Source organism: Engraulis encrasicolus, chromosome 12 (assembly GCF_034702125.1).
Source record: "Engraulis encrasicolus isolate BLACKSEA-1 chromosome 12, IST_EnEncr_1.0, whole genome shotgun sequence".
Classification (NCBI taxonomy): Eukaryota; Metazoa; Chordata; class Actinopteri; order Clupeiformes; family Engraulidae; genus Engraulis; species Engraulis encrasicolus.
In genome coordinates, this window is record NC_085868.1 from 40,503,139 (window position 1) to 40,526,326 (window position 23,188).

Here is a 23,188-nt window from a genome sequence, read left to right on the forward strand (position 1 = left end):
ATTTTGATAACATTGTACACATAAAATATGACTCAGACAATTCATAACATTTATGTAATATTTAAGTAATATTTATTGTTTTTTTTTTAGTATATCATAAATATTAAAATATGTTCCTCAAAGAGAATACATTAATCAATAAGTAACATTATATTTCTGTGAAGAGGTGGTCAACGTAAAAGATTATGTTAAGTATAGCTGTCAAACAAGGATTCCGAGTGAATAGACCAATATTATGAAATGGTTTCCAGCAAATGACTTCCATGCAAGTATTCACCATCGGAAAAAAACAATGTACTTCCCTTATCATCAACTATAATATTACTTCACTAAGTCTGTCAGCATCAGTAATCACATTCAGCATTATCACATTTTCAATCAATAAATGAACATATTGTAAATAGTGGATTATCACAGTGATCCCATGTAAATGTTGTTTACATCATACAAAACAAGAAAAATGTAGAGAATAGTTCAGGAAAGCCTTCAAACACTCAAAAGCCTTGGTGTATAACTCACAGTGGGAAGTAGTGCACATATACAATCATACATGTATAGTGTAAATCACTAAGTGATTTCAAGTCCAAGTCTTCAGATATTCAGTGTAATAACTTCTTCCCGAGAGATCACAAGCAGTTCAGTTATTCCCACCTTTACAGATGAAGAATACAAATGTGACAACCACCCTTTGAAATGATAATTTCCATGATTACGGTCATATTCTGTAACAGTCAAGTGTTAAATGTTAATGATAAGATACATTCAATGATTCACTGTATTTGTTATTTGTCTACGATTAAAAGTTTTTAATTTCCTACATAACAGGGCATGGCTGCCACTTACTGTTGGTGTTTCAATGTCAAAATATGCAGTATTTCATTGTTTCAGCGTTAATGTCATAATATGCAGTATATTCCATCCTCTAACTGGTTAGTACAACAAAGCTTTATAGCCATAAAGATCCTCCTGTTAGAGTAAGATACATCAAGCCCGTACTTCTCCTGAATCCCTGTGACGTCAGTCAGGTGAACGCCCCTTTAGGACAGTGTTTCCCAACCAGGGGTATGTGTACCACTAGGGGGACGCGAGCACACTGCAGGGGGCACTTGGAAAAATTAAATTTTAACAAATATTTGGAGCTTAGTTACATTGTGATGGAAAATTCTATATAGAACTTGACTTAGGGGGTACTGATGGCACAACGAAAAGGCTTGGGGGTACACAAGATAAAAAAGGTTGGGAAACACTGCTTTAGGATACCTTTGGAAACTTATAAATAGAGAATAAACTGAGTTCCCTTGGCTGCTGCAGATGGCGGTAGGTAGGGCACATCCTGTCCAAGCCGCCACCACAGAAAGAGAAGATTGAGTGGACAACGGCCCCTTTCGGAGACCCAACTTGAGCACACGCCTTTGCATTGCGTAGGCGTGGCTTGGTGTATCTTCCTCAAATAGACGGTTCTTTACTAGTACTACAGACACGTGGGAATGTAGATGGATCACACGAGACTTCACAAGGTCACAGAGGTCAACACTTACAGATGGTTGATGGTCATGATTAGACACCACACATAAGCTTAAGCCAAAGCACCCACAGTTTTGTATATCATTTGAGGATGGTGCACGACGATATACATATTTATTGAACATTTAGAATATGTACATGCATAAATGTACTTGTACAGATTGAAACTTGGTATCACCCTTTTAGAATGCCGTCAAAACTCAGTCACAGGTCATGTTCCTCTTAGCATGTGCAATGTATTTTCACTGAAAATAAATGCGGTTTAAATTAATGAGTGTAAACGTGTTGTGATGGATAGTGGTCCACCTGAAATGAGTTCCCTATAGTAAAGTGGTTACTGGCCATAGTTCAGAGTTTTTGAACCCATAGATAGCAGAAGTCACTGCCCTTCTGGACTGATCTCTAAAGAATGCTGAATCACATATCTACTTCATGGGCGTTTTAGAGATCAGTACCTAAGGGAAGGGGTGTGACTGAAGCTCACAATTATTCTCTGACCAGAGGTGTCAATCCGGGTTCAGAAAGTGGGAAAAAAACTGTGCCACAGTTTCCCGTCTGCACAGGTGACTTCACGAGGTCTCCCATCTTGAGCGCTCGTGATGAGCTGGTTGGATCAAATCTGTGCTCGGCAGGGTTTTTACTTTCTGAACCCGGGATTGGCTCCACTGGTCTATTATAACATTGCTCTCCGTTACTGCATCAGACAGGTGGTGTTGGGCAGGAAGTCCTGCACGTAGGTCACCACGGCCTTGGACAGGTACGTCATGGTGCCGTAGCTGCCACTGGGGGCGCTGTCGTAGAAGAAGTTGCAGATCCCCGTGGCCGTGTCCTTCTCCAAGAAGAACTCATTGGCCCCTTGAGCAATCTGGAATGGATCATCAATCATATAGTGGATTGAGAAATACAATAAGGCGAAATGTCAAAATGCTGATGGCTGCCTTCATAAACACAAAATTGCAAATGGCTGCATGTGTTTTCCATTTGTATGCTCATTCTGTACCTTCAATACAAACCCACTGGTCCCATATCTGTGTGACTCATCTTGGTGTAGGCCTACTAAATCTGCATTAGAATTGTCTGTCTGCATGCAACGCAGGAATTTAAAGGAATACTTGACCAAGATTTTTTTTTTGTTTTTTTTAATTCACATAATCCAAGGCAGCCCTACCTGATCCTGAAGGAAGAGCTCGTTGGCAGAGTGTACGATGCGGTCGATGTGTATGATGCCGCCGATGCTGCTGAGCTCCATGTCCGCCACCAGGGTGAGCACCATGATGCTCTCCACCAGCAGCTGACGGTACTCTGGCTGCGGCACGCGGTTCAGCACTGACTCCACATGCACCGCAAACTTGATCTCGCCCTCTGTCATCTAAATAATCAGTTTTATATGAATAGATGATTTAATTTAGTTTAATTAATCATTCCGCTGAATGTGCACACAGAAAATAACAAAAGATGTTTTTTAAAACTACCCTTGGGTAAAGACTCCACTACAAACAAATCTCGCCCTTGGTCATCTGGTCAAATGGATGGGGTTAAAAGGTATATTTTTGATGGTCATGAATTTGATTTTGTTGCTGATATTGTCGAAAACTGCATGGAAGCTGAGTAGAAACTCAGTGATCTTGCCCTAGGGCAACTAAAATAACAATCCTTTACCTAATTAGAGATAATATGTTATTAAACATTATCTTTTCACAAACAGTGCACATACAGAACAGCCAAAAGTTATATATATATATATATATATATATATATATACAGTGCCCTCCATAATTATTGGCACCCCTGGTTGAGATGTGTTAAAAGCCTTAAAATAAATTCAGTGTTTATTGCAGAAGAATACTGTCACACTGAAAATTGTAGAAAAATGTAGCCTTCAACTCGAATGAATTGTAAGAAAATAAAAAAAATCCCTGACTAAAAAATAATTATTTTTCATTAAATCACCTGTTCCACAATTATTGGCACCCTTAACAATTCCCAGGAAATAAATATAATTGAAGCATTTCTGTCATTTCTACAGTAGTTTACAAAGTTTACCATAGTATGTAGGAACATTTAATTAGTAATTCATCACTTCCTGTTTCCCTGGGGTATAAATATGACGTGACACCGAGGCCATTTCTCTTATCCACTCTTAAACATGGGAAAGACAAAGGAACACAGCATACAAGTGAGGCAGATGTGCGTCGACCTTCACAGGTCAGGCAGAGGCTACAAGAAGATTGCCACTCAACTGCAGCTGCCCATATCCACTGTGAGAGGAATAATTAAGAAGTTCAAAACAACTGGAACAGTGGTAAACAAGCCTGGACGAGGACCCAAGTTTATTTTGCCACCACGCACAGTGAGGAGGATGGTAAGAGAAATCAAAAGATCTCCAAAGCTCACTGTTACAGAATTACAACAAATGGTAGCATCCTGCGGTCACAAAGTCTCCAAATCAACCATCAGGCGCTGTCTACACGCCAACAAGCTGTTTGGGAGGCATGCACGGAGAAAACCTTTCCTCACTCACAATCATAAACGCAAGCGTCTGGAGTTCGCCAAACGGTATTGGGGCTTCAACTGGGACCGTGTGCTTTGGTCAGATGAGACCAAGATTGAGCTTTTTGGCAACAAACACTCTAAGTGGGTCTGGCGTACCACTAAAGATGCGCATGCTGAAAAGCACCTCATACCCACTGGGGTTGGGGGTGGGTCAGTGATGCTGTGGGGCTGTTTCGCTTCCAAAGGCCCTGGGAACCTTGTTAGGGTGCATGGCATCATGAATGCTTTGAAATACCAGGGACATTTTAAACCAAAATCTGTTGCCCTCTGCCCGAAAGCTGAAGCTGGGTCGTCACTGGGTCTTTCAGCAAGACAATGACCCTAAACATATGGCAAAATCTACACAGAAATGGTTCACCAGACACAAAATCAAGCTCCTCCCATGGCCATCTCAGTCCCCTGACCTCAACCCCATTGAGAACCTGTGGGGTGAGCTGAAGAGGAGAGTACAGAGGAGAGGACCCAGGTCTCTGGATGATTTAGAGAGATTCTGCAAAGAGGAATGGCTGAAGATCCCTCTTTCTGTCTTTTCCCATCTTGTGAAACATTATAGGAGAAGATTAGGTGCTGTTTTGTTGGCAAAAGGGGGTTGTACAAAATATTAACACCAGGGGTGCTAATAATTGTGACACACATTATTTGATGTCAAATAATTATTTCTTTATGTGGGATTTTTTCCCCACTGAATAAATGCACTTGTATTGAAGGTTGGATTTTTCTCTTTTTTTCCATTAAGGTCCCATATTATTTAGAAAAAAAATAAAATAATTGAAAGCTAAAAAACACATCTCAACCAGGGGTGCCAATAATTATGGAGGGCACTGTATATATATATATATATATATATATATATATATATATATATATATATATATATATATATATATATATATATATATATTACTGGACACAGACTCCACATGTACCACAAACTTGATCTCAATCTCGGTCATCAGGTCAGAATGATGACATTTCTTTTACACAAGGATCTGTTTCGATGGATATGAACTCCCACTGATTTCAATGATGTAAAATAGGCCTATTGCATGTAAGCAGGGCAGGAAGCAACAGGAATAGCAAATATTTGTATTCAGACAAACTCGATTGTCTCAATTGCTCATGTAATCTGTTCAGAATTAACAAGTCGAATGAAAATTTTAAGGATATACATTTGACTTCCTTGCTACTGATGTGAAGTAAAAGTAGTACTCTTACAGTGTATCTACCTCATTGTGTACAACTATTGATTGACTCTATATTAGATATTTGTTCTATATACAATCAATGGGTACAACTGGTGTATAAGTATATATATATTACAGTATGTAAGATCATGTACTTGTGTTGAAATTACATTAGTAGGAGCACTTCCACTTGTACTTTGCACACATCTGGTTGTGAGGAATTGCATACTAAAGTGCAGGGCAGAAAGCAAGAAATACCGGTGTCTGAGTAAACCAAGCATTTTACTATTCCAGTAGCAACATGTTTGTCGTCTACCTGATTTCATTCATTATGCCTAATATCTTTCAGTGATATGTCCTGAACTCTTGATAGTGTCAAAATGTTGCATTGAGCACAATATGTGTTGAGTGATGGATTAGTAATGGGTTTGTCATATTGGCATACATTTCCCTCATTTGAACACTTGAATAATAAAAAAAACAGTAACACCTGTCTCAAAAACATTAAAAGCTTTAAAATATTGTGGTTAGAGAACACAACTGGAAAAAGTCAAATCCTTCCATTCTCATTTTATTTATTTTATTGAACTGATACAATCTGTATTATAAAACATACTGCTCACATTCTTGACCCTCTTCCTCACATGTGAAAATCTAACCATTCAGTGTAAAACAGGCACAGTTAACTCACAGAAGAAAAAAGCCTTTGAGCACTATTGAGCAATATTATTATGTCATTTCAGCTCACTCTTGCCGTTGAGGGTGTTGAGGGCCAGGGCCACATGTTTGTAAATGTCCATCACAATGCCACAAACAGAAATAACTACTAAATAACAGGCATTGGTATAGATGGGAAACCATGTAACTTCTTTCATTCAGTTTGACTACACATTTCACAAATCTCATGCCACTTCTTTTGGAGGCGTGTGTCCTTTGCGCAAAACATAGATGGGTCTCTCAAAGCCTTGGGAGGAGTTCCTGGGCGTTCCAATGAGTTCACAGCTGCTGAACCCCACCTCAGAGGTCAGGTACGAGGCAAACCTCTCTGGCATCAGCTGGATGCTTTTGTAATGCTTTGAAATTGTGTCCGTCAGTTTCTTTCTCCTGCCGTAGGAGTTCCAGGGCTGGGGCTCGAGAACAAACATCCCACCGGGCAGAAGATGCTTGTAGACGCGGCGAAAGAACCGCTTGAGCCCCACATCGCCCCAGTTCAGGTGGATCCACTTGGTGACACTCAGGCACATGATCACGTCGTACTCCTCTCTCTGGGTGACCAGGAGCTGGTCGTTGTCCAAGACGTAGTTTGCTCTGACAAAGCAGATGTTTTCAGGGAAGTTTCCGGGAGGATTGGGGGGTGTGATGGGGGACAATGGTGCAGACACAGGGCCTTCTGATGTGTGGGGGACTGTGGAATGCGTCTCGTCATGAACTTCAGGTGGTACATCCAAGGGGTTCTCATGCATCTCTGCTCCACTAACTAGGTTTGGGATGCTCATCTCAACTGTACTATCTCCACCTTCACCATCATTTTTTCTCAAGCCATTCTCTTGTCCAGCATCTTCCACAGACTGGCTTGGTGCAGTGTTGTCGTGGTCACAATTTTCCTCTTGGGTTGACATATTTGAGAGGTAGTGTTTCACATTTTGCCTGGCAGTGTAGATCAAGCCAGCGTCAATGTCCATGCCCACTATTCTAGCAGGCCTCCAGTGCTTTGCAATGAACAACGTTACATGACCTGCGTTGCAGCCTATGTCCAACACGGTTTTGCCTTGAAACCACTCGCGTTTAAAAAACTTCAAGCGTGAATCATCTTGAATACCTACATTTCGGTAACCATAATATTGGTTGTAGTTTCCGTATTGAAATGTCTTCTTTTTTGGTTGATGCTGCTTGTCACTGCCGTTTTCCGACTTGCCTGCCTTTCGTTTCCGATTCTGGGGATGAGCTGATGCTGTCTTGACAGGCGCTGATGCTGGCTTGACAGGCGCTGATGCGTTGTGTATGGCTTTATCATTGACGCTGTGTCTGCCTTCACTGTCAAATCTGTGCGCTGCAACAGGCTCCGCTGAATTCACGTCCTGACCGGACAGTACTTCATCAACAGTGGCTGTATCGGTCATGTTTCAAAATCCCCTTCTTTAGTCGATTCGCTGTCCGGCTTTCTCGGTATCAGAAAATGACTCCACAGCAATGTTGCTAGCTTTCATCTAACTCCAGCATCTTGAGACGTGCATAAGCGCATTACAATGCACAGGGAGTTCTTATAACCAGACCAGAACACCTAAGTAGATGAATGTTGATCGATTTACGTTTCCGATTCGGCGTCAGTGTGGATACTTTGGCAGTTTCCCTACTGTAGTTTCCAGCCGACGTTTCACATGCGTTTTATTTCTGCCGCGAAACCGGAAGAAAACAAAAGGCTACGGCAAGCCGAGAGGATCAAACCGCTCCGGGTTGAGCAACGACAATACAGGGATTGAAGCCTATACTGACATGGGTGGGTCTTTATTGACACCTGAAAAACATTTTCACACGGCACTGTGTATTTCGGTATATATCTTGAACTTTTGAAAAAAAGAGGAGGCAATATTTGGTCATTAAACCCATCGCTTTCAGGAGGTTAGTTTAGTTCTACCTGAATGAATGTAGGCTATGGTGTTCATATTTATTTAATATGAGAAAGCTTTGATTTATTTTCACCTCAAAGATCATTGTGAAACAACACAAAACAATTTTCACGACACAATTTCCCTAAACAGTGACAAAGGGACTGACCTCTCGTGTGGTGGAGGATGGGAGAACATAGCCAGCGATGGACAGGCCGTGGCACTTCTGCAGAATCTTCCAGACTTTCTGGTAGAAGCCCATGGGCACTCGGTTGATGGCCCCATCCAACCGCCTGCGCCGCAGCCACTGGCCCTGCCTCTCCTCCCAGGCCAGCTGAGGGTCCAGGGAGCCGGTGGGGGACAGGATACCACTGGGGGTGGAGGGGCTGCTACACCTCTGGAGGTTAGGAGATGGAGGAGATGGGCAATTAGCCTACCCATATACACTATGCATACTACACTATCTTTTCATGCCTTCAATCACATCAAATGGATGGCCTGTTGTTTTGCATGGTACACCTCAGCAGACAATTTACAGAAAAGTATGGAGGCAGACTAGAAGGAAGCGATTGTGTAACAGTAACAGGCAAAAGCTCAGCATTGCAAAAATACAAATGATACAAATAGCAGCAAGACAGTACAAATCACAAAAAAATATATTGTTTAACCTTACAATGATTCCATATGTATTTGTACATGTTTCTTGAAGACCGTTTTATCCAGAGCTGCAGAATGCAAGGCTGGACAGACATAAATCACTGCAATGCATAATGTCATATACACAGTATTTGGATTCTAGCCATGGATTAACACGACAAAGCCTCATCATAATTCATTAATAAACATGGCAAACGCTGCATTAACAGTAACCATCCTTTTCATCTCAATATTTTATTGATATCTTTAATGACTGCTAAATCATTCAAATGTATCTTGAAAAAGATAAACTGCAAAACTAAGCCATTGAATCCAAGCCTAGGCTTTGATGTTGGTGTGTGCAAAGGTGTATGTGTAGTGGAGGTTGACACCCCCCACTCGGGAGACCAGGTTTACCGTGGAGCGCGGGGACGTGACATTACTGCTGATTGAATATGAGCTGCTATAGATCTATGGAGATAGAAGAAAGCACACAGAGATGGTCACTGCAACCATGGAGGGCCAAACCAAGGCACAACAGAAAAGAAACAAGGTACAAGAAAAAGCAATAATACAATTCATACCAGTGGTCTTTAACTGGAGACTTTCTATGCATGACACAAATAATGAACTCAATCCCAAAACTAAATGTTTCCTATGTAAAATAGCACTGAGCTTATTTTGTCATATTTTAAGTTAAGTTAAATGTCATTGTCGGTGATTGAAAGTCAAAGTGAAAGACCTTGTGTCATCATGCCATTCACACAAAACAGGACAAATAGCACACAGCAAACAACACACTTGCAACCTCAAGCAGACATCCCAAAAGCACAGTCAAAAATCACACAGGGAGGCCATTTCAATTCAAACGTAAGGACAGAGCATGAATATCAGAGTTAAAGGTGATATTAATGCCTGTACTAAAGCCTAAATGGTATTTATTTGGATGATAATGAGAGAGCTTTCTTTGTCAAGCATCTAAATCTGAGCAACATGATCATGGTTAGAAGCTGATGGGTCATTTAGTACGTATAGTGATTTGCTATTGTAACTCTCAGTTACATTAGCACTGTTGATTAGGAGTCAGCATGCCTACAAACAGTATGGCAACAAACTCAACCCACGCTTCCGGGTCTTGAGTCATCCAGCTGAAAGCGAAGGGAAGGCAGTTGTTTATTTCATCAGGACCTACTTACTTCAGGACCTTATTGCATGTATACATGGTATGTGAATACATTTCTTTGAAAAAAAAAAAACAGAGTTTTGAGAGAATAAAGAGTTGTATGTATGTTTACTCCAGACTGAAACAAATATTTCAGCCACATTATTGCCCTAGATGTTCAGTGTTTTGATATGAAATGGACTAAGGCACAAGAAGAAAGAAGCTAAGCCATTCTTTGAATATATTAAGACCACTTTAACAAACAAGAACACTTGAGGCAGTAGACCAGTGTGAGAACAACTCTTACTGCTAATAGTATTCCACACATTTGAAGACAATTTAAGGTCAGGATGAGCTACTGTACTTTTCAATGTCTTCTGAACCGAAATGAATATCACACACAGTAAGTTCTAATAATTAAGTTCTAGACTCATAAGATTCCGTTCACGGACACACGTTCACATGCATATAGGGAGGTGGGGGGAGATTTGAAATGTTTTACAGCCCTGAAGAAGGCCATTGTCGGCCGAAACATGTTGGCAATTTTTAACAGTTCCACTATGAACTAGCTAAGTTTATTAAAAGCTTTTTAACCAAGAAGAAGAGTGCCTTGGATATGTTTCATTGACCTGGATCCTTAGTAAAGGATAACCAAAGAGCACCTTCGCCAAACTTGACTGAACGCAGAAGCCCTCTGACCCTTTTCTTTGTCATAAGATTCCGTACAATTCTACCAGTCCCATGCCAGAAAATGATTGCACCTCCTGATGTGGAGTCTGCGTACCTGTTTGATCTCACTCTTGAGTTTCCTGATGCCTGTGCGCTCCGTTTTGGTGGCCCCAGTGTGGCCCAGCTCATGAATGGAGATGGCTGGGCTGGTCGCTGTGGACTCCAGTGGACGCACTGAGGGAGCGAGAGAGAGAGAGACAGAGAGAGAGAGAGAGACAGAGAGACAGAGACAGAACATCACATCCATCCATGAACTCCAAAAATGTTTGGATGAATGCAATTGAAACCTAATGAATCAAACATGACATATGACAGGTCACTGATTAACCACTGTGTTTCCACGCCATCTCAGCACGTGAGTGACATCACAGTACCACTCACCACTCCTCTCCACACCAAACTCCTTTCCGCTCAGGATGTGGTGGAGCAGGTTCTTCATGTCTGAAGGGCTGAGGTTCATCAGGCTCTCAGATGCCTCCTCGCCTGGCGACCGTGACAGAGGGGAAGAGGGAGAACAATAACCGGATATGTTCAACGCAACTGTGTCAAGTCTAATACAGCTGGCTTCAACACAATACATTCATAACTCAATTTTCCTTCAATACAATACATTCATAACTCAATTTTACTCACACACAAGCAAAAGCGGATAGAGACTGGAAATTTGTCATATAATGATACGATCTATATAATGATATAATGATAACTCTGGAGAGTTACGATCACGAGTCATAAATTGGCAACCGTAGCTACGTACAGTATACAGGCTAGCAATTTGGGATGAGCGTCCATGCTTTCTTTCGGATCAGAATGATTGTGCAGAGCAGCATAAGGCCTTCCCAGGCTACCAGGGCGTGATGGCGGTGACCTACCGGAGCAGTGGAGGCTGCGCGCCAGCTCGGTGGCCATGACCTGCATGATGAGGCCGATGCGCAGCCGCAGCATGTCCCCAAACAGCATGGGCTGCGAGCGGATATACAGCGCCAGGTACACCATGATCTCCTACAGCACATGGGGAACAGACAGCAAGTTAACCCCTTAGCGCAGCACTATGGCTCTCTGTAATGTCATAGCAATGTTGTTATGATGTAGTTAAGCATTTTCAGCAAGTGAATAGAGTCGACGGCGACCCCTGCTGCAGTAAGACTGAGGAAAGCAATGACTGTTTACAACAGCAGAAAGGAGACCAGGAAGGAGGCCAAAGACCTCTCCTAATGCCCAATGATATACAGGGCCAGGCACGCCAAGATCTCCTACAGGGGGAACAGACAGGAAGTGAATGAAAGCTACAACGGAAGGAAGGAGACCTCTGCCAAAGAACCCAATGCCCAATGATATTTGTGGCCAGGCACACCAAGATCTCCTATAGGGGGGATAACAGACTGTCAAGTTCAATCACTCATATCCGCAAAAGATTAAAAAAGAATAAAAATGTAAGTTCAAGTCAAAAAAGGCACAGGTGATTATACTGTATGAATGGGAGCTCTTCAATGTGCCAGACCATTCACACAGTCCAATGGGCAGCCGTGGTCTAATGGTTGGGGAGGGTCAGATTTATGTTCCCACAGCCCATTGGTCCCACAGCTTATTCCTGCTGCTCCATGTTTCCATATTTCTAGGCAATTATTCAAATACAGGCCCTATGTTCCACAACTCCATGTTCCCACATTTCTGAGTAAACTAAGAACGTGCCTTTCTCCCCACCATGGAACTTAGAGCCTAAATTTGAATACATTTTTAGAAATGTGGGAAAATGGAGCGGCACGAATATGCTTTGGGAACATAGACATGCTCCCGGTTTTAGGGAGGTGGCCTTAAGCTCAGAGGTTTGCAGGTTCAATTCCCTCCCTCAGCTCTCCCTAGTCCCTAGTTCCTACCCCTCCAACCATGGATGAAGTGCCCTTGAGCAAGGCATCCAACCCCACATTGCTCCCTCCAGGGACTGTAACCATTACCCTGTAAATATCTGTAAGTCGCTTTAGATAAAAGTGTCAGCTAGAGTAAGTGTAATGTAATACAGCATGTTTATTCTAGCGACATATCAGGCAACAGCACAGTAGCAACGCACAGTAAGTGATGAAAGCAGTGACTGATTAAAACAGCAAACAGGGGTCCAAATGCTTGACAGCAGATGTGTTATCGTCTGTGCTTGAGCCAAATCACCAATAACCAGTCTCCAATCACCTACAAATAAATACTTGCAATGTGACTTGTTGTGAGTTGTTTGTAAGGATAGGCCGATATATCGGCCGATATTTGCGTTTTTTAAGTGTATCGTATCGGCCGATGCACGTGTGATTTTGGCCGATACGCAATATTTATTATTTTATGTTATTCAGGTTTTTTAAAAGCACCAAGACACTTTATTTTTGTATTACTTGATTGTTAGAGTGGGTGTTTAAATGTTACAAGTTCTACCTCAAATTGATAATGTTAAATAAATGATTATTTTTAACTTGAGACCTGGAATATTTGTCATTTTTTAAACTTTTTTTTTTACCCATATCGGCCCCAAATATCGGGTATCGGAAATCGGGTACCGACCAAGTCTGATGAAAAAAAAAACGGTATCACATCGGCTATTACATCGACATCGGTCGACCCCTAGTTGTTTGTAGTGACTTGTGGTGACAAAACGTGTATCCAGTGTAAGGAATCTGACCTGTGTAAGGACTGCAACGCTGATGTCCTGTCCACTGGCCTCGTAAATTAGCGCATTCAGTTCCTCAGGTGGTAAAGGACTACAGTAGAAAAAAACAAGACACACACAAACAGATACACACTTTAGTAGAAACATCCTCTGTCCACATGACCAGGGGATGATAACAAATATGTCAGTACAAGAGAGCGGTATTAAATGATTGATCTGCTGTATGATATACTGTGTTTGTGGATGTGTGTGTGTGTGTGTGTGTGTATGTGTGTGTGTGTGTGTGTGTGTGTGTGTGTGTGTGTGTGTGTGTCAACACCTACACGGAGATGACCTTCTCTCTGGGTTCTGGAGGAAGACCAACCGTTAGCTGCTTCTGGTGGGAGATGAGGTCAGTGCATGCCTAGGCACACACACACACACACACACACACACACACATACGCGCACACACACACATGCACACGCACACGCACACACACATATGCGCACGCACGCACACACGTGCACACACACACGTGCACACACACACAAGCAGAGCAAAGCAAAACATGTGTTTACTCTTAAGGTTCAAAAGGCAAACAATGGTCCAAAGCCAGTGCTTGATCATGACCTTTCATGCTTAGAATTGATGGTTCTGGAATTTGTTTTCCTATGAAGTCCTACTTAAAGTCAGAACGTTTCTGGAAATAAGTTCATTTTACATCTCCCCTTGAGTTAAATAATGGAGTTTTACCTTTATCCTGTTCTTAAAGCAATTCTGGAAAATTCTACCTCCAAGCTAGCATAATAGGTGAATCATAAGGGACCAGCTGGTCCCATAAGATTCAATGATACTTGCTTGCTTGGAACTAAAAGTAACATCACTAGACTACTAGAATGGCTGAAGAACAGGACAAAGGTGAGGTGTAGTGGAAAGCGTGCACATCCAACAGGAAAGCATCAGCAGGTGCCAAATCAAAAACATATCTAGAAAAGTCATATGTAGAAGGGGGGAAGGATCTCCACACTGCTTGCAAAACACTTAATTTTTTGGGAGCAATGTTTCGAAACTCCAAAAAACTTGAGCAGTGATTAGATCCTCCCCCACTTCTACATATTCGAGGTATAAAATGAGCCCATTTCCAGAGATGGTGTGGTATCACTGTGATATTCCATTCCCTCACTTCAGCAGGGACCTCCACCCTTTTGCGCAGGATGCCAGATCGGTATCAGACAAGGCCCCACTCCTTGCAGAATGTATACAATAATATTGTATTGTATTCTACTCTATTCTATTATATTCTATATTATTCTACTGCTTTCCCTCACCTCAGCCAGGACTTCCACTCTCTTGTGCAGTATGCCGGATATGTATCGGATGAGGCCCCACTCCTTGCAGGATGTATACAATATTATTGTATTCTATTCTATTCTATTCTATTCTATTCTATTCTACTGCTTTCCCTCACTTCAGCAGGGACCTCCACCCTCTTGCGCAGGATGCCAGATCGGTATCAGACAAGGCCCCACTCCTTGCAGAATGTATACAATAATATTGTATTCTATTCTACTCTATTCTATTCTATTCTATTCTACTGCTTTCCCTCACCTCAGCCAGCACTTCCACTCTCTTGTGCAGGATGCCGGATATGTATCGGATGAGGCCCCACTCCTTGCAGGCTCCAGCCTTGATGTACAGCTCCTCCAGCAAGGAGCGGACTGTGGCACCGCCACACTGCCCGGAGTAGTTCACTACCCAGTCTGGTCCCCTGTGTTGGACATAGGCACACACACACACACACACACACACACACACACACACACACACACACACACACACACACACACACACACACACACACACACACACACACACACACACACACACACACACACACACACACACACACACACCATAAATTGACACAAAAAGGTACAGTGAAAACGCTGGAACAACTGATGCCTGATGAAGATGGCAAAATCGAAATACAATTTTTTTAACCAATAAAGCAGCGTGCAAATGGGCCTACATGACAAAACCTTTTCTCAGGGGTGGTCATAGGGGTGGGCTTACTGAGCAATTAGCAGGGGCAGCACCATTACAAAACTCTGCCCCCAAACACATTGAGAAAATCAGCAATTAGCACTATAAACATGTTATTACTATGCCCACACTATTGCTATATTAACAAGGTATTTCCAGTTCATATCAGCAGTTGTAAGCGGTTTATTTTCCCTGCAATGATTTTGCTATTTTTCTCTGTCAGGGCAGGGTCGTGGTTGGGGGCGGGGCGCCAGAGGAGCCATTGCCTGGTCAGTCATTATGGGATCGCCACTGCTTTTTCGTACTGCACCCAGGATGTCCATCATTTGTTAAAGGTGCACTGTGTAGGATGGTGGTCAGAGATGGTATTGCAACTATGCTGTTCATTGAAACTGTCCTGCCTATTGCCAAATCAGATTTTTTTCATCAATATTTATTTACTAAATAATAAACAAATATTTACTAGTATGACCAGTGCAGTACGTTTGGCAGCTAAAAATGCCACAAAAGTTAAGTTTTCCCAGTCATAATGACAACTTGGAATTTGGGGGTGGTGGTAAGCATTCATGAAAAAGGTATTTTCACATTTGTCAATGGGCAGCATGAATTCTGGAAGGAAACTGCTAAAATATTTCTCAGTGTAACTTTAAGGTTGAGGAGCAATGCAGTACCATCCTTCAGTTTCTGTCTTTAATGTGTGATTATAGTAGTTGGAAATGGATCGCACTCAATTTTTCTTCTTTCTTGTTGCTTTCTTTTTATTCTAACATTGCAGGGACTGACAAGACAGACATTTCGGCTGCACAAGAAAGAAGAAAAATTGAGTGCGATCCATTTCCTACTACTAGATTACTTCAGAGACGCACCAACAAGACGGACGAGCGCGGTGTGTGGAAGATAATAATGTGTGATTATAAAAATGTTTAAAAATTAATACAAAATATTTGGGGAAAAAAAAAGGTTGCGGAGCAGGGTGGAAAATGGCTACATACTTCATGACGTAGAGGATGTAGAGGATGTCGCCTTGGTCCTGGAGGGTGGAGCACTCCTTAAGCTGCCTGACCAGCGAGGCGAAGTCCGTGTTCCCATGGGCATCACGGGGCAGATGCACATCAGAGCTGTGGGGCTGGAGAGACATCACAGTAATAGAATGATTACAAAATACTCCCAAAAAATGGGCAGTCATGGGTAAGCGTTTATGGCGTAAGACTTGTAGCCCAAAGGTTGCCAGATTGGTGGGGGGAGTAATTAACCAGTGCTCTCCCACATCCTCCTTCATGACTCAGGTACCCTGAGCATGGTGCATAGAGCCCTTGCTCAGATGAGGCATGAATACAATTTCGTTGTGTGCAGTGTTTACTTGTGTACTGTGGAGTGCTGTGTCACAATGACAATGGGAGTTGGAGTTTCCCAGGCGGGCTTTCGATTTCACTTCAAAATAATAGTCAAGAACGTCATTTACACTTGCACTATAGGTCAATGTTCCACTTGAGTGATATCCAAAATGTATGCCATTTATGACCGGTATATCCTATGAAAGTGAACAAGTTGCACTGTACTATTCCCTATGATGTCATGCATTCATGATGTTTCTGCAGGTGTCTCTGAGTGTCTGACTTGCCTTGGCTGGTAGGGAAGTGCTGTGGTGATGGGGCTGAGGAACCACCAGTAGATTCAGCGTCTTGCGGTGTTTATTCATGGCAGAGGTAATTGGCAAGCACATCGAAGCACCTATTTAAAACAAACACACATGTCCAGCAGAGAACATTATCTTACAATATCTCTTAACCCATTTTGTCCTAAGCCCTTTTTAGGAAAAGGTGCCCTCTCCCTATTAAAACCTAAATATCTCAGTCTTCGAAGCACATAAAAACATTAAATGAGTTGTATTTTAAAGCTAGAACCTTCATTTTGCACTAGAATGTGTTCATTCAGCTCTTCTAACATATCCACATTTTAAATAAAACAGCTAAAATCTCAAGAAACTTAATGCAGCATATATGTCGCGCCAGGACACAATGGGTAAATGGAGAATTCTTGCAATACAACAGCATGTCTGCTACAGTCTAGCAGTTATCATTTTGCACAAAAGCAGAAGGGTTGCAGATCATGTATCAACAATGGGAACTCACTGGGTATTTTGAGGCCCTGAACTTGAGCCATGAAGGACAGGATGTCTCTGGTCGTGTGCTCAGCACTGAAGACATGGTGCTGCTCCCTCTGGATGGGAGGGAGATGGCTCTTGGCTTCGGTGCTCTGAAGGAGCTGTTTGAGGTACTGGTCAAACATGTCCCTTCTCCTGGACGTACCGGCTGAAACTAGGAACACAGACACAAAATGTACAATTGTGTATTCATAAAGTTGGTCCCAAAATAAAATTGCATCAGGTGATAGTCATCTGTTTTAGTTACGCTAGTATAAATACAAGGATGTTGAAATATAGCCGGAGACATGTGGTTTAGCAGGCTAAGGAGTAGCAAGCATGATATATGTGAAACTGTATATAAGCTAAAGTATAAAAAAAAACATTCAGAATTGTTTTTGTGATGAGTTCCTTTTTTAGTTTTGTTTAGACATGGCCCTAAATACTGTGGTAGTAATCTTTTCAACCACTAATACAGCATTCCACTGGTGCATTGTGGCACATTGTGAGGCTACAAGCACTTCAATGTGAACATGTATTATTGTGTCCATTGAGATAGAACCCGTTACCTGCAGTGGCATAACTCTCTTCCTCTTCATCGTCATCCTCGTCCTCATCATCTACGTCATCCTCATCCTCCAGCATGTTGTCATCGGAGTATGCGTCCATGAAGCTCAGTCTGGTGTGGAAGGAGGTGGTCAGGAAGCTGGACAGGCTTCCCATTTGGACCCTGGAGGCAACACGGGATATGAACATGGAAAAATCACAGTCGCATAATGGGTAGAAATATGTCAAGGTGAGAATTTTAACAGCAGAATATTGCCAGATGATAAATCAGATAAATAAATAGTCAGCCCCACCTTGCCCCTCCAAAGTATCCATCTTGAAGCTTTCGTAGGGTCGACAGAATGCATGGATCAACGCTTTCACCATCCTCCACTAACACAAGAAAAAGGTACAGCGGTGGTGTTAAGTGTCAAAATATGAAACACTGAAAATGTCTGATTTGACAAAGATTTACAATAAACGTGCTGATTACCAAGCTATAAAGGCATTGCTCCATATTTGTGTCTTGGAGTTTTCTACAAACCCCAACTCCGGTGAAGTTGGGACGTTTGGTAAACAGTGAATAAAATCAAAATGCTATCATTTTCAAAACATTCCATCTATTCATTAGATGGAGAATAGTGAAAAGACAACATATGAAGTGTTAAAACCGAGAAAAAATATTGTTTTGGGGGACATATGTACTCATTTCTAATTTGATAAATCCAACACGTCTCAAAAGAGTTGGGACGGGGATCAGTGAAATTTAGTAAACATCCAAATAAGATAAAACAACAAAGAAGAAGATTTCAAAATGAATTGTACTGACGGACAATATAGGTGTCCAGGTATAAGATCATCACAGAGAGGCTGAGTCACTCAGAATTAAAGATGCAAAGGGAATAATTACCATAGTTATTACATACATTTTTTAATTCCCTTTGATTTACCACGATTGAGTGTATATAAGACATATTTTTGTTATTAAAATCATTGTATAGGTTCATGACATCATGAAATATATACTGGCTGTAGTCTCACTCTAGCACTCCAAGAATTAGAGCTATTGAAAATTGACCATATTAAGAATGCTTAATACGTGCAAATGATACAGGGGTGTAACATTCTCCTAAGCACTTGAGCTTACTTGAAATAGACCCAGAAGACATGGGAAACTGTCCTTTGCTTACAGAAGTCAGCAGAAGTTGTAGAAGTCCATTCTTTTTGACAATAATAGAGCATTGCAGATCCTGTGCTACAGTGAAAATGGACCATCCAACTTGTGTTAGTGCTAGCTTCAAAAGTCAGCCTCCATGATGGCATGCGGGTGCAGTAGTGCATTGGTTAAGATGTTCTCACTCATCTGTAGAGTTAAATACAGTGCTGAATGGTATAAATGGGTTTTAAACAGCATGAAAAGCCACTCGTGCATTATATTTTGAAGGTAGATCTTTGATTACTGCCACATAGTAAGGTCAAATTGCATTCTCTACTATGTTTTAGCAGTTTGGCTCCATCATAAGGACCAGCAGGTGATAAAATGGTGGGCTTTTGGTCAAGACCTGTCACACTGTAAGCACTACAGAAAGGAAAACATTGCAAAACATGACAAGGAATACACCCACCATTTAAGCTGGTGAAATCATGTCCAAGATAGGAATCAACACTGTTTTTTATATAAAATCATCTCATCGGTTAATGTATTTAACTGTTAAGTGTTGTCTTTTGTTTTGTTTTTTGTCTTCCTCGACATTTGCTGCCATTTATTGTCCCCGTCCCAACTCTTTTGAGACGTGTTGGATTTATCAAATTAGAAATGAGTACATATGTCCCCCAAAACAATATTTTTTTCTCGGTTTTAACACTTAATATGTTGTCTTTTCACTATTCTCCATCTAATGAATAGATGGAATGTTTTGAAAATGATAGCATTTTGATTTCAGTCACTGTTTACCAAACGTCCCAACTTCACCGGAGTTGGGGTTTGTAAGTGTCTTTGGCATGTTAATAATGATGTTACTATTATGATAAAATAGGGATAGTATGCCTAGAATCTGGCTAAGTGGTAATCCAGGTTAACTAAACCTTGAGGCAGTGGTAAATCATCCAATACAAGCCTGGAGTACTTATTTTCTTAACTAAATGACAACTGTGGGCTATCCATTAGCATCTTTACCACTCCATGTCCACACCTAGAGTATAGAGTCTATGTCTGTCTGCATGGGAAAGTAAGAAACGTAATTTCAATTCTTTGTATGACCAGCGCATGTAAAGAAATTGACAATAAAACCGACTTGACTTGACATGTCTTGATTTAACTTAGACAGGTTTATCACCATATTATCCATGTTCTTGGAATACTCCCAGGGTGAATTAACACAACATAACATGTTACCAGCATGTTGTTGGCAGTGGGTAAGTAAAGGGGAGGGTGAGCGTGATGTTACCGAGCATGTTGTTGGTGATGGGGGGGCAGGGGAGCGTGATGTTACCGAGCATGTTGTTGGTACTGGGTAAGGGGAGCGTGATGTTACCGAGCATGTTGTTGGTGATGGGGGGGTGAGCGTGATGTGGAACGGTCTCCCAGTGGCAGCAAGACTAAGCACATCTCTTGCAGCCTTCAAGAAACAAGTAAAGACCTTCCTCTTTTGAGAGTATCTACTAGACTATCTGCTTGAGCTGGCCGAGCCCCAGGGAAGACTCTTGACATTATGTTTAGTTTAGTTTGTGGATGTGTGTGTGTTTGTGTGTGTGTATGTGTTTGTGTGTGTGTATTCTTTATTTACTCTAAAAAAAAAAAAAAACCTACTAACCATTCTTTGCAACTGCACTTGTTGTTCTGTATATTTCCTGTGGACTTTGTATTTGCTTGTGATGTTGGCTTGACTATGTCCTCTCTTGAAAGTCGCTTTGGTTATAAAGCGTCTGCCAAATGCAATGCAATGTAATGTAATGTAATGTAATGTTACTGAGCATGTTGTTGGTGATGGGGAGGGTGAGCGTGATGTTACCGAGCATGTTGTTGGCACTGGGTAAGGGGAGGGGAGCGTGATGTTACCGAGCATGTTGTTGGTACTGGTTAAGGGGAGCGTGATGTTACCCAGCATGTTGTTGGTACTGGGGGGGCAGGGGAGCGTGATGTTACCCAGCATGTTGTTGGTACTGGGTAAGGGGAGCGTGATGTTACCGAGCATGTTGTTGGTGATGGGGAGGGTGAGCGTGATGTTACCCAGCATGTTGTTGGTACTGGGTAAGGGGAGCGTGATGTTACCGAGCATGTTGTTGGTGATGGGGAGGGTGAGCGTGATGTTACCGAGCATGTTGTTGGCGATGGGTAAGGTGAGTGTAACTAGCGGCCATATGCCTTGTCATGTCTGTATATTTGTAATGGCTTTTGATTTGGCGATCACCGCGGGGTGTCACATGAGTGTAGGGTAGCAATTAGTGTAGTATTTAGGCACCTGTGCACCTGCTCACTGGTAGGGAGAGGGGTAGGCATGGGAGAGCACAATTTTTGTTGACCGCATCGATAGAAACATTTGCTCTCTTATACGCACTTTGGCACTTTAACTCGCACCAGTAGCACACTGCATGGTGGCGGTTTTAGTATGCGTTTTAATTTTTGTACTGGATCAACTTGAACTTGAAGACAAGTGTTTGCGTGTCAGCATTTGAACTTCCAACGCAACCTCTCGGCGGCACAATTGGCTTGTAGCCGCCACAGTGAGCGTGATGTTACCGAGCATGTTGTTGGTGATGGGTAAAGTGAGCGTGATGTTACCAAGCATGTTGTTGTGATGGGTAAGGTGAGCGTGGTGTTACCGAGCATGTTGTTGGTGATGGGGGGGGTGAGTGGTGTTACCGAGCATGTTGTTGGTGATGGGTAAGGTGAGCGTGATGTTACCGAGCATGTTGTTGGTGATGGGGAGGGTGAGTGTGGTGTTACCGAGCATGTTGTTGGTGATGGGTAAGGTGAGCGTGATGTTACCGAGCATGTTGTTGGTGATGGGGAGGGTGAGTGTGGTGTTACCGAGCATGTTGTTGGTGATGGGTAAGGTGAGCGTGATGTTACCGAGCATGTTGTTGGTGATGGGTAAGGTGAGTGTGGTGTTACCGAGCATGTTGTTGGTGATGGGTAAGGTGAGCGTGGTGTTACCGAGCATGTTGTTGGTGATGGGTAAGGTGAGCGTGATGTTACCGAGCATGTTGTTGGTGATGGGTAAGGTGAGCGTGGGTCGTCCTGTCATCCTCCAGCTGCCGGAGAGGTAGGCCAGCTCATTACGCAACATCTCCACAATCATCTGGTTATCCAGAGCCAGGTAGAAGTGATGCTGGTCTATGAACTGCAGGAGAAGTCAAGACATTTGGAAATTTGTGGAGATCCAAAAGCAGTTAAGTGGATAAGAAAGAGGCAGGTTACATTACATTATACTTCAGACACCTACTTATTTTACAGTACAATTTCAGTCATTTACATGGTTATAGTCCCTGAAGCAATGTGGAGTCAGGGCTTTGCTGAAGGACACTTGGATGGAATTGTAGGGAGAGGTAAGGGTGGGATTCGAACCAGCAACCCTCTGATCTTAAGACCACCTCCCTAACCATTAGGCAATGGTTCCCCCTCAGGTTGAAGCAAACTACACTCATTTTAGAGCTTAAAAGAAGCCCATTTTTTTACATTTAAGCTTACATTTTGACCCCTATGATGCATTAAGTCTAAGAAAGCTGAAAAGTTAGAGTTTGGAAATACAGTACATTCAATGAGTCAATAGAAAACCCAGTTACACAATCAAAAGCGTGAAAACTTAGAGCTTTAAAAGAAATCCAGCTGCTTATATCTTTGCTCATTTTACTCTAATGACAAATGACAATGTCCTTTGGCACCATGTCAAGGGTAAGAAAAAAAGAAAGGTTTTCACCTGAGGCGTGAAAGTATAGGTGCGATTTCTGATCTCGTAAAACTTTGAGGTTCCCAGAACTCCAATGTGCCTGTGGGGTCGGCCACTTGTATTAAGCTTCTTACTCATTCCTTGAAAACATGAGAACAACCAAAACATCAGAGATTAACAGTGTTTTGTCTAGCAACTAAATCTGTTGTTTCTTCCTACCAAGACAGTACATGACAAAAAGAGAGAGGTCAACCCGGCGCTCAGGTGTGTGGAAAAAATGTCCAAAATGGTGCTCTTGGGGTTGGGAAATCCAGAATTAGGAAAGCAGAAGGTCCCAGGCACTCAGAGGTAACTCAGTCCGAAGAAGAAGGTATATTAAAAAGCCTTTATTATCTGTGGCTACTCCTAATTGAAATTAAAATGCCGATTTTTAATTTTGCCGTGCATTTTAATTTCAATTATGAGTAGCCACAGATAATAAAGGCTTTTTAATATACCTCCTTCTTCGGACTGAGTTACCTCTGAGTGCCTGGGACCTTCT

The 23,188-nt window shown here is 42.1% G+C and overlaps 2 protein-coding genes across 2 annotated transcripts in view; both read right to left on the reverse strand.

Annotated features, from left to right (window-relative positions):
* Positions 1 to 44: 44 nt before the first annotated feature.
* The window catches only part of phka2 (phosphorylase kinase, alpha 2 (liver)), a 35,018-nt gene continuing 11,874 nt past the window's right edge, over positions 45 to 23,188 (reverse strand). The window contains exons 16-33 of the mRNA XM_063212198.1: positions 22,678 to 22,787; positions 21,957 to 22,101; positions 18,073 to 18,151; positions 17,782 to 17,942; positions 17,202 to 17,387; positions 16,691 to 16,800; positions 16,062 to 16,195; positions 14,635 to 14,794; positions 13,368 to 13,447; positions 13,057 to 13,135; positions 11,267 to 11,396; positions 10,776 to 10,877; positions 10,450 to 10,568; positions 9,628 to 9,651; positions 8,921 to 8,974; positions 8,037 to 8,264; positions 2,693 to 2,893; positions 45 to 2,389 (exon numbers count right to left, since the gene is read on the reverse strand). Of these exons, the coding sequence (XP_063068268.1) occupies positions 2,216 to 2,389; positions 2,693 to 2,893; positions 8,037 to 8,264; positions 8,921 to 8,974; positions 9,628 to 9,651; positions 10,450 to 10,568; positions 10,776 to 10,877; positions 11,267 to 11,396; positions 13,057 to 13,135; positions 13,368 to 13,447; positions 14,635 to 14,794; positions 16,062 to 16,195; positions 16,691 to 16,800; positions 17,202 to 17,387; positions 17,782 to 17,942; positions 18,073 to 18,151; positions 21,957 to 22,101; positions 22,678 to 22,787 (2,276 nt within the window). The 3' untranslated portion in view covers positions 45 to 2,215. The remainder of the gene's footprint in view (positions 2,390 to 2,692; positions 2,894 to 8,036; positions 8,265 to 8,920; positions 8,975 to 9,627; positions 9,652 to 10,449; positions 10,569 to 10,775; positions 10,878 to 11,266; positions 11,397 to 13,056; positions 13,136 to 13,367; positions 13,448 to 14,634; positions 14,795 to 16,061; positions 16,196 to 16,690; positions 16,801 to 17,201; positions 17,388 to 17,781; positions 17,943 to 18,072; positions 18,152 to 21,956; positions 22,102 to 22,677; positions 22,788 to 23,188) is intronic.
* On the reverse strand, positions 5,011 to 8,021 carry LOC134459778 (7SK snRNA methylphosphate capping enzyme-like). Its single transcript, XM_063212196.1, has one exon. The coding sequence runs from the start codon at positions 7,379 to 7,381 to the stop codon at positions 6,164 to 6,166; it is 1,218 nt and encodes a 405-aa protein (XP_063068266.1). The 5' UTR covers positions 7,382 to 8,021; the 3' UTR covers positions 5,011 to 6,163.

Bases quoted from the DNA above. Each gene is read 5' to 3' on its own strand.
- LOC134459778 (XM_063212196.1), bottom strand. From the start codon at position 7,381: ATGACCGATACAGCCACTGTTGATGAAGTACTGTCCGGTCAGGACGTG.